At 49.6% G+C, this 11,399-nt stretch overlaps 1 protein-coding gene across 10 annotated transcripts in view; it reads left to right on the forward strand.

Moving 5' to 3' along the window:
- NR4A2 (nuclear receptor subfamily 4 group A member 2) overlaps positions 1–10,112 on the forward strand; it is an 18,259-nt gene extending 8,147 nt beyond the window's left edge. The window contains exons 1-9 of one of the 10 annotated variants that reach the window (XM_073883985.1): positions 1,121–2,010; positions 3,768–3,891; positions 4,372–5,237; positions 6,007–6,136; positions 6,556–6,719; positions 7,605–7,807; positions 8,199–8,215; positions 8,320–8,377; positions 8,524–8,749. In XM_073883985.1, coding sequence (XP_073740086.1) covers positions 4,374–5,237; positions 6,007–6,136; positions 6,556–6,719; positions 7,605–7,807; positions 8,199–8,215; positions 8,320–8,377; positions 8,524–8,611 — 1,524 coding nt within the window. In that variant the 5' untranslated portion in view covers positions 1,121–2,010; positions 3,768–3,891; positions 4,372–4,373 and the 3' untranslated portion in view covers positions 8,612–8,749. Of the gene's footprint in view, positions 1–1,120; positions 2,019–3,767; positions 3,892–4,371; positions 5,238–6,006; positions 6,137–6,555; positions 6,720–7,604; positions 7,808–8,198; positions 8,378–8,523 lie in introns of those variants that run through there. The other 9 variants (XM_073883957.1, XM_073883953.1, XR_012375601.1 and 6 more) reach the window with 9 other exon arrangements.
- The last annotated feature ends 1,287 nt before the right edge of the window (positions 10,113–11,399 follow it).

An 11,399-nucleotide genomic window follows, 5' to 3' on the forward strand; every position in this document is an offset into this window, starting at 1 on the left:
TATTTGTACTCCGGCCCGCTGGGGCACCGCTGAACCGCGGAGGCGGCGGCGGCAGCAGCGGCAGTCGCAACATCTGGGGGAAACTTAAGGTGGTCACGCAGGTTTTCCAGAGGCTGCGGCGCAGAAGAGCCCCCGGCTTCCCCGGGCAGCCGCAGGACACCTGATGGCTACGCCTCTCCAGCCGCTGGGGAGCGAGCAAAGGCTGGGGTGCAGATTAGAGCTGAGCGGCTCCAGAACGCGGATAGTTCCCCGGCGCTTCTGGCCCATCCAGGGAACACCAGGATTGGGGGCGGGGGGGAGTCGCCAAGGGGCTCCTGCAGCCTGGAAGCGAGCCACGCCGAGGGAGGTGGGGCGGCTGGAACTCTTCGCGGCCAGAGAGGGGGGCGCTTCGGAAGCCCCCTTCCCTCGTCCCAGCCTCTTCCAGCATCCCCAGGAGAAGCCCTGAGAGGCCTGCCCTGCTCCGGCCCGAGGAAAGCGAAGGGGGCTCGCTCTCGGGAGAAGCGGCGTCTCTTTTGCTAGAAAGCGCCTCGCGCTTTCAGCCTGGTGGGTGGACTGGCTTGCAAAGTGGAGTCGGCGGTGACTGGGGCGGCCGCGGGGGTGCGGCGAGCTACCACAGTGCACCGGGTCCCTCTCCTGGAAGGGCTGGGCGCACAACTTTACGCTCGCGGAGATACCCCACCCCGCCCTCTCCCCATGTTTTGTCTTTCCCTCTTGACTCGGAGACGAGGCTTCGAGAGCCCTTGTGCTTCAGAGGAGGGTTGATTTATTTCTCTACAACTTGTGTTAGGGTACGAGTTGGTGGGCACTGAGGAGTGTCGAAAGTACCAAGAGGTACAAAGGTGAGGTTAGAGCACCTTTCTGTTGAAGGCGCACCTGTTGCCCGCTGCTCGCCTGTATTGTCTGCGAAAGGAAAGTGGGCGACGCCTCACTCTGCCTTTCGGGATCCCCAAAGGGCTGGGTCACTGTCTACCTGTTCCCCTCTCTTCCCCTTTCCACGCACCACGTCCTCGCTTGCACGTGGGCACTTCAAGGGAAGAAGGGAACACAGAGAACAGGCCCTACCCAGTCCCTTCCACCTTGGACTGTGTGTGTCTGTGTGAGGGAGGGGGGCGGGGAAACAGAGAGAGAGAGAGAGAGAGAGAATGCTAACGCCAAAGGAGGAGACCATGGACAGGAAAAAAGAAAATGGATATACATTGGGCTAGGGAAATCCCACCTTAATTGCCTGAACCCTTTGAGCTTCTCGGGTCATGGGACATCTGTCCGCGCTTCCGCTAAGGGGGGGGGGGGTGACAATTGTAAGTGGATGAGGTTAGGGCACTCCCAGGCACACCCCATCCCTCACCAGTCCATGTGCTGGCTACCTGGCCCAAGCCAGCGTTCCCTTCCGCCGGGGGCTTTTGTTGCACCCTCCCCCACATGTGAGCCGCCGGGCGGCAGCGGTGGCCCGGGGTTTAGGGGAAGGCGAGGTGAGATGTCGCGGTGCTGCGGGCTGCGCGGACCTGAGTGGAGAGGTCACACCTCTTTCGGAAAAAAAGAAAAAAGAAAGAAAGAAAGAAAGAAAAAAAAAACCCAAGCTGGCGACCAAGGTGAACCCAGAACGGTTCCCACCTTAAAATCGGCCCTGCTCGTGACGTCAGGTCGGAAATATACCAAAGCGAGAGCCGGCCAGGAGTCCGGGGAGCGCGGCGGCGCGGCGATTGGGCGGCGGGCCGCTGACGCGCGCTGACGCGCGGAGACTTTAGGTGCATGTTGGCAGCGGCAGCGCGAGCCACATAAACAAAGGCACATTGGCGGCCAGGGCCAGTCCGCCCCGCGGCTCGCGCTAGGCTCCGCGGTCCTGCTCTCCTGCCCAGCCGGCCGCCTTCTCCTGCTCCCTCCCGGCTCCTGGCGACTAGGTTACCTTCGCCCCTCTCGCCCACCCCTCCCAGACCCAGCTACCAGGACTCCCAGAGGGAACTACACTTCGGCGGAGTTGAATGAATGAAGAGAGACGCGGAGAACTCCTAAGTGAGTAGGTACAGCCCGTGCAGCTCGAGTTCCTTTATCCTTCTTTCTTCTTTTGCACGTCTCTTCTTTCCACATGGCTGGTACAGGTTTTCTCGAAGTGGGCGCCAGAGGGTCGGAGCGCGAGTGGGGCCGGAGGATGGGGAATAGGTGCGCTCGGCTACGGCGGTCATTTGTCCGAACTCCAGCTTTGGCACTAGGGGAGAGTTGGCTCCCGGCAGGATTCTAGGCTCCTTATTGGTGGACGTGGATGGGAGACGTGCGTAGTTTGGGGAGCTGTGGACTTGCCTGGGGGATATGTGCCCAAAGTTTGCTCTTAGAGTGGAATTGATTGTGACCATTGGACAAGGAGACTCCCAAGTCCTTTTTATATACGAGGGGCCTGGACGCTACCCACAAAGTGACAGGGAGAAAGTTCTCCAGTTTATGTGTTGCTTGGGAACTGTGTGACCGCGGCTGGCTGATGTGCCAGCGTTTTCTGGGTATTATTGAATAAGGGGTGGTGTTGGTGTTCGTAGAGTGTCCTATTACTAAGTTGCCTGAAATTTCTGGTTTTGACACATGCCGTGCTTGTGTATGTGAATACGTCAGAGAGAGAGAGAGACAGACAGACAGACAGACAGCAGAGAAACAGAGAAGAAAGAGTACAGTTATGAAGCTGCGAAGTTACCAGGAGGTTAATATCCAGCACAGGCATATAGCTCTCAAAGGCTGTGGGTGTCATGGGTCTCCTTTCTTTTTACTTTTTCTGATTAACCTTCCTCCCCAGGAAGCAAGGTAGTGGGGGAGGGGGGAGGAGAACAGAAGGAGTGGATGTTTGGTTTTCTTTTTCATTAGTAATAAGATTGTCTATGCTCTAGAATGTCTTCCAAGTGGTAACATCTGAAAATTCCTAGGACACAAGATTGCCTCGTTCCACCGGCAGGTAGGCAGATTGTGGAAGGCTGTATAGGCAAGGTGGTCGGCTTCCTATGTTGGGAAGCGCTTCTAACCTTGGTGCCAATACCAGATAAGCAGTGTTTCCCTCCCTCTGCAATTGACCTAAGATGCTCCTGGAAAAATAGGGTCTCCTCTTCCCACCCCTTGGCCATTAAAGATGTTAAAGACAAGTTTCCTGGAGAAGTGAATAGCAATTCACCTGTATCCTCAACAATCCCAGTGTTCTGTCAAAAACACTTAGGAAATCCAGATGCTTCCATTCAGATTGCCTTCAAGGGCTGCCCAGGCCTTGAGGGCATTCTGTAACGCATAGGGGTCGAGGGAGAGATTACTTTCTCATATTATATTTATGACTTCTACTTTCTTTACCCCCTCCCAAAAGAAAAGCTAGTTTCACCACAGAAAAATTTAGGAGAAATCCAATGCTGTATTTTATTAAACTCTAGTTTCTTCTTATTTGGTTCTGAATGAAACTAAAATGGAAATGACACTACCCTCCCATCCCCACGTCTACTCCCACCTCCACCCCCACCCCCACATCTTAGCGTCCAATTTATTACATCATAAGTATTAAATAAGTACATGAAGTACCTTTTCTCCTTCAGAACCCTCTCTCTGCAAGGATTTACACAGTGCATTGGGGGGCATTTGTGTTGTTTACAGTCATCTCTTTCACACATTCATTTTAACTGCTAAGTTTGGTAAAGGCAACACAATGAAACAATCAAGGAGGGCATAGAAGGGCTTGCCTGGTGACCCTACAGATGCCCTCTGAATCTGTCGGGAAAGTCACCCTGAAGCTTCCTGTGTCTGTATTTCAGGGAGGAGATCCGACAGGCTGGACTCCCCATTGCTTTTCTAAAAATCTTGGAAACTTTGTCCTTCGTTGAATTACGACACTGTCCACCTTTAATTTCCTCGAAAACGCCTGTAATTCGGCTGAAGGTTAGTGCAACTTCATTTCTTTCTTTCCCTCCTCCGAGTTCCCTGAATATCAAGAAACAGGGCAATACGGTCTTCCTCAGCAAACTCTGTAACGTAATGTTTTCCCGGCCCATCATCATCAGGAACAACATTCTCATTGTGCCATTCAACCTCATTTCTAGAATGAGCTTGCTGAACTAGAGCTTCAGAGGAAAGGCTCATATGAGCGGTACTGTTTTTGTGAGGGGGTGAAGGGGGAGGCGTTTGAAATATACGGGAATAGAGACCCTCAAGAGCTTTCTAGCTCTGGGTTCCTTGGACCAGCCTTTCCATGCCCTGCACTGTTTTGCCCCGCAGCATTCGCCCTCTCCGCCCTTCCTCTCGCGTCCCTACATGCTCTCTGACGCCGAGGGCTGCCGGTGTAGCTCCAGGTGTACCCGAGCCCGGGAGAAAGTGTTCAGTTGACCAGGCTGAGTGTATATTACCCTGTTTCATTTCCAGCCATGCCTTGTGTTCAGGCGCAGTATGGGTCCTCGCCTCAAGGAGCCAGCCCCGCTTCTCAGAGCTACAGTTACCACTCTTCGGGAGAATACAGCTCCGATTTCTTAACTCCAGAGTTTGTCAAGTTTAGCATGGACCTCACCAACACTGAAATCACTGCCACCACTTCTCTCCCCAGCTTCAGTACCTTTATGGACAACTACAGCACAGGCTACGACGTCAAGCCACCTTGCTTGTACCAAATGCCCCTGTCCGGACAGCAGTCCTCCATTAAGGTAGAAGACATTCAGATGCACAACTACCAGCAACACAGCCACCTGCCCCCCCAGTCCGAGGAGATGATGCCGCACTCCGGGTCGGTTTACTACAAGCCCTCCTCGCCCCCGACGCCCACCACCCCGGGCTTCCAAGTGCAGCACAGCCCTATGTGGGACGACCCAGGCTCTCTCCACAACTTCCATCAGAACTACGTGGCCACCACGCACATGATCGAGCAGAGGAAAACGCCCGTCTCCCGCCTCTCCCTCTTCTCATTTAAGCAATCGCCTCCCGGCACCCCTGTGTCTAGCTGCCAGATGCGCTTCGACGGGCCCCTGCACGTCCCCATGAACCCGGAGCAGGCGGGCAGCCACCACGTGGTGGACGGGCAGACCTTCGCTGTGCCCAACCCCATCCGAAAGCCCGCGTCCATGGGCTTCCCAGGCCTGCAGATCGGCCACGCGTCGCAGCTGCTGGACACGCAGGTGCCCTCGCCGCCGTCGCGGGGCTCCCCCTCCAACGAGGGGCTGTGCGCCGTGTGCGGCGACAACGCGGCCTGCCAGCACTATGGCGTGCGCACCTGTGAGGGCTGCAAAGGTTTCTTTAAGGTGAGCGAGGACGGGGGCGGAGGAGACAGATAGGGGCCCCGTAGTGCCGGGAGCCTCGGAGTGCGCGCTCCGCGGTGGTGCAGGCAGCCCAGTCCTAGTTCGTCCAACTCCCGGGGTCCGCGGAGGCTGCCCTGCAGGCACCCACGGCCTGTGGCGGAGGCCTCTGGGTGCTTGAGAAAGGGAAGTAGCTAGACCGGGAGACCTGGGGTCGCATCCCCCCCGCACGCAGCTGACCCCGGCAGGCCCCAGCCCGAAGTTGCAGGAGCCTGAGTTGGAAGAGGGTCATTTGCATGTGCTAGGAGCTGTCTTCTCTGTTCAGATTGAAATTGGTTAGGACAGAGAACCGTGTCTGAGCTAACCAAGTGGAACAGAATTCCCTGTGGTCAAATTAAGTGATCTCTTTATTTCGCCATCCTGATTGAATAATCTTATCATTTTAAATAGAGAAGGTCTCCAAGGAATGTAAATAATATGAATGCCCACGGATTTGTATTTACTGAGCGTCTCCTTCTCCTTCTCTTGGCATATAAAACACAGCAAGGAGCGGCAAGGTTAGCTCAAATGTTAACGCTATCAATTTTCTCCTGTTAAATGCCCTGGGGGAGGAAAACGAAAAGAAAGAGAAAGAAAAGGAAAAGGGAAAAAATAAAAAAGGAGTTGTGTGTATGTGTTTGTTTGTGGGGAGGAGTGTAGATCCCAGCCGTCCACAAATTGTTCCTGGATTTTCAAAAGAAAAAAAAAAATCAGTCTATACTGTCTCCTTTTGCAGCGCACGGTACAAAAAAACGCAAAATACGTGTGTTTAGCAAATAAAAACTGCCCAGTGGACAAGCGGCGCCGGAATCGCTGTCAGTACTGCCGATTTCAGAAGTGCCTGGCTGTTGGGATGGTCAAAGAAGGTAGGTCGGGACAAGCAGCCCAATCCCTCGTCTGCGCCCGCGGGGAAACTGCCGCTCCTATCCCAGTCCCATTTTCCACTTCCCAGCGCTGGGGGGTTGTGGGGGGTGTCTCCGGGTTTCCCCTCATCCGCGTCCGGCCTCGCTGACCCCGCAGCTGCCTGCTTGCCCATCCTGCCCTGGAGAAAGCAGCCAGGCCCTTCTCGCCTTCAACTATACGAACCATTTGGAAGAAGACATAAAACAACCCCACATTTTTTTTTTTTTTTTGAATGCTTCTGGTCAGTGAAGGCTTTACAAGCAGTGGGACCCTGCGCAGCCCTGCTGGGCGCCCCGTGGCTGTGGCCTTCCCCTGGGAGGGGCCGAGGCGGCAGCTGGGTCCCGCTAGGGGGAGCGACGTTAACCCATTTATTCCTTTGCAGTGGTTCGCACGGACAGTTTAAAAGGCCGGAGAGGTCGTTTGCCCTCGAAACCGAAGAGCCCACAGGAGCCCTCTCCCCCCTCGCCCCCGGTGAGTCTGATCAGTGCCCTCGTCAGGGCCCATGTCGACTCCAACCCGGCTATGACCAGCCTGGACTATTCCAGGGTAAGAAGCTGGCGGGGGTAGCATGTGGACAAATCGACAGATGGGCAGGACCCCTTCCCACACCCATCACTAAGCCCCAGACTCAGGCAAGGCTGTGGCTTTACAGCCCTGAGCAGAGCCACAGGAGACAGGCGACAGACAAACCATGTTGCTGGGAGTGTAGACACGAGGACAGACAGAGAAGAGAGGACAGGCCACAGTGATCACATCTCTGGGAGCCCTCCATCTCACTGCCACCGTGCACACATATACTCACACACAAATGCCTCTAATGCCCAAACCAGAGGCTGTGCAAAATGCCCCTCCCCCCTTGGATTTTATCCCCAATCTTCCATAGAGATGCTTTAATCCTCATCCTCTGTGGCACCCTCTGGGTGGGGGATGCCTGCTTGGGGGTCCGGGAAGGGAAGGAGAAAGGTCTAAGGAATGGCAACGGGGTGGAGAATCAAGTGGTCAGATTCCTTTTTTACCCCAGCTGTGAGAAATGTGCGGGCTTTAATTGGAGGAAGTATGTCGGGCAAACCTAGAAGCCACTGCATTTTTATTAAGATTTGCAGAGGGTGTCTCTGCTTGAGACCCACTCTGGGACTGGCATGAATACTAACGTGTCAATTGTTTTGTGGAGATAAGAGTGAACGTTTCCCAGGGCTGGATGGCACTGTATTTAGTCCGTATGGAAATGGTAATTTACATATTTAAAGCGGCGACCTCATAGCACCATCCCTAATTGAATTAATTGCCCCGGAACATCTAATTTCCTTACTGGTCAGAGAGAGGTTTAATTGTTATAAAAACCTGGCTCCCCTACCAGAAGCGGGGTTAGCAATTTCACGGGTTATATATTTTAGAGAACCTCATTAAGTGCTTTTTAAAATGAAATTCCAGTTCCAGGCGAACCCTGACTATCAGATGGGTGGAGATGACACTCAGCATATCCAGCAGTTCTATGATCTCCTGACTGGCTCCATGGAGATCATCAGAGGCTGGGCTGAGAAGATCCCGGGCTTCGCGGACCTGCCCAAAGCCGACCAAGACCTGCTTTTTGAATCAGCTTTCTTAGAACTGTTTGTGCTTCGATTAGCGTACAGGTAATGGAGGAGGCAATCCAGGGAGGCTGGGAAAGGAGGAGGAGAGGAATCAAGAAGAGAAAGAAAGAGGAAAAGGGGAATCAAAGGGGGAAAGAGAAAAGGACAGAAGAGGAAAATGAAAGGGGAAGAAGAAGGAAAAGATAGTAGACAAAAGGAAGAGAAGGGAAGGCGTGACACCAGAAGCCTTGGACGAGTGGAATGGAAGTGGGATAGGGGGCGTTCTTGGTTGTTATGAAATTAAACCCTTTCAAGGTCTACTGGTCTACATTTTATTAACTCTTCCATAATTAGGTACCTCTTAAATCCCTCATTTATTGCTCTTCAAGTAATTAGTTGTTTAGCTTTTCTCTCTCTCTTTTTCTCCCCTCTCTCTCTTTGGTATTAATTGCAGGTCCAACCCAGTGGAGGGTAAACTCATCTTTTGCAATGGGGTGGTCTTGCACAGGTTGCAATGCGTTCGTGGCTTTGGGGAATGGATTGACTCCATTGTTGAATTCTCCTCCAACTTGCAGAATATGAACATCGACATTTCTGCCTTCTCCTGCATTGCTGCCCTGGCTATGGTCACAGGTCAGTACCTCAAGTGCAGGGCACGTCTCCAAAACTGCCCACCAGGATTTGTCCCGGTTTTCCCTTGCCACTGATCCTCCCTGCTCCTGCCAACTAGCTAACTGCTTTGTGTGTTCCTCTTTTGTTTCTGATTGTGTTTTCTGCAGAGAGACACGGGCTCAAGGAACCCAAGAGAGTGGAAGAACTGCAAAACAAGATTGTAAATTGTCTCAAAGACCATGTGACTTTCAATAATGGGGGGTTGAACCGCCCCAACTATTTGTCCAAACTGTTGGGGAAGCTCCCAGAACTCCGTACTCTTTGCACACAGGGGCTACAGCGCATTTTCTACCTGAAACTAGAAGACTTGGTACCACCGCCAGCAATAATTGACAAACTTTTCCTGGACACTTTACCTTTCTAAGACCTCCTCCCATGCACTTCAAAGGAACTGGAAAGAAACCTAAAACTATCCAGAGGGGGCAAGTCACAAGGCAGAGATATCCCCATGAGCTGCCTCAGCTCTAGCCGGCCCCCACCCCCTCCATAAAATCCCAGTCCCTTGATCCCTAAAGAAAAAAACAAAAACAAAACAAAACAACAAAAACTGTTGCTATTTCCTAACCTGCAGGCAGAACCTGAAAGGGCATTTTGGCTCCGGGGCATCCTGGATTTAGAACACGGACTACACACAATACAGTGGTATAAACTTTTTATTATCAGTTTAAAAATCAGTTTATTGTTCAGAAGAAAGATTCCTAATGTATGATGGGAAATGTTTGGCCATGTTTGGTTGTTGCAGTTAAGACAAATGTAATACACACACACACACACACACACACACACACACACACACACACAGAGTCACTCACACATTGTAAGGGGACCCACAAGTATTGCCCTTTAAAAGACTTCAAAGTTTTCTGCTGTAAAGAAAGCTGTAATATATAGTAAAACTAAATGTTGCGTGGGTGGCATGAGTTGAAGAAGGGAAAGGCTTGTAAATTTACCCAATGCAGTTTGGCTTTTTAAATTATTTTGTGCCTATTTATGAATACATATTACAAATTCTAAAAGATAAGTGTGTTTGCAAAAAAAAGAAAAAAAGAAAAAAAGAACTACACAAAAAAGGGACAAGCATGTTGATTCTAGGTTGAAAATGTTATAGGCACTTGCTATTTCAGTAATGTCTATATTATATAAATAGTATTTCAGACACTATGTAGTCTGTTAGATTTTATAAAGATTGGTAGTTATCTGAGCTTAAACATTTTCTCAATTGTAAAATAGGTGGGCACAAGTATTACACATCAGAAAATCCTGACAAAAGGGACACATAGTGTTTGTAACACCGTCCAACATTCCTTGTTTGTAAGTGTTGTATGTACCGTTGATGTTGATAAAAGAAAGTTTATATCTTGATTATTTTGTTGTCTAAAGCTAAACAAAACTTGCATGCAGCAGCTTTTGACTGTTTCCAGAGTGCTTATAATATACATAACTCCCTGGAAATTACTGAGCACTTTGAATTTTTTTTGTTTTTTTTTAATGTCTAAAATTGTCAGTTAATATATTATTTTATGTTTGAGTAAGAATTTTAATATTGCCATATTCTGTAGTATTTTTCTTTGTATATTTCCAGTATGGCACATGATATGAGTCACTGCCTTTTTTTCTATGGTGTATGACAGTTAGAGACGCTGATTTTTTTTTTCTGATAAATTCTTTCTTTGAGAAAGACAATTTTAATGTTTACAACAATAAACTATGTAAATGAACAGAATTTTGTCTTCTTTCCGGGTCAGGAAGAAATGATGACTAAACAGCAATATATAATAGAATTGGAGATTGATTTAGGATAGGTCACTTATTCAACATTTGAGTTTCAAACTGACAACCGAGATCTATTCTAGCAAAAGAACCTGGGGAATTGAACTAATTATCCAGAAAATTCAGTACAATATTTTTCCTCAACCAGGATTTTTGAGTGTGGCAACCTGCATTTATCAGAATCAACTGAGGATATCTTAACTCTTTCGTTAATTTTGCTAGTAAGTGCAGCTTTCAGAAGAGAAGTTTAGGAGACCAGATAGCTTTTGAAGTTCTGCAAGGTCTGAAGTCCTCTCAAGTTTTTGTCTTGCAGAATGTTTAGGGAGTATCTTTTTAAGACTCAGGAAGTTAACATGGATTTTGAAGTGTGTTGTATATTATCTTTGATTTTTCCAATTCCTCTACTTACTACTGTTGTAAAGGGTCTTGCAAGAAGGGCCAAGCCTTTCGGGCCCTTTGGGCCTTGGGTCAGTGATCTTAACATACAGCAGAACTCAGGAGAGGTGTTTCTTACAACTTTTTGTTGTCCTCCTTCAGTGGGTAGCGATGATGTACACTTTGCACTTTTAGCATAATATCTCCTTCTTTAAAGTTTTTCAGATAAATTATAAAATAGCCATTTGTCAGATGCTGAGTCTGGTACAAATAAGCTATACCACAGCCTTCAGGTTTCCACCCAGCACCAATTTCTAGCAAAGAAAGCCACTAATGCTGTAGACGCCCTCTTAAGGTCTGAGCTTCCTTCTGCTCAACGTCCTGGTCCTTGGGCAGTGGAGGTCTTGCCTGATTTGCTTCAGGCTCACGGTGAATTCTTATCACAAGATGGGGACCATCTTCTTCGCTGACCCTAGTGAATTACAGATGGCTTCCGGGGCACTGAAATTTAGAGAGTGTTATTGTTTTTAAAACGCAAAGTTAGAAATTGCCAGTAAATTGCCATAAGAGTTTGTAGGTGGTTGTTTTTACTTTGCTTCCCTCCCCCCCTCCTTTTTTTAAAGACAGGTTTTGTGTGTGGGAGAAAAAGAGAGAAGGCAGGTTTGGTGATAATTTAAGGTTATTTTAACCAGATACGTTTCTCTGCAGGTAACTTTGAGGGGCAAAAGTGGGTGGTCACAAAAGGGATTAAATAATAAGCGAAATATCCAAGTTCCTGGCTTTTTTGAAAAGATGGGGCTTGCCATTTCCTTTTATTTTCACAACTTCTGTCCAACCA

Source organism: Callorhinus ursinus, unplaced genomic scaffold (assembly GCF_003265705.2).
Source record: "Callorhinus ursinus isolate GAN/ISIS: 27379988/994484 unplaced genomic scaffold, GSC_fseal_2.0 scaffold2, whole genome shotgun sequence".
Taxonomy (NCBI): domain Eukaryota; kingdom Metazoa; phylum Chordata; class Mammalia; order Carnivora; family Otariidae; genus Callorhinus; species Callorhinus ursinus.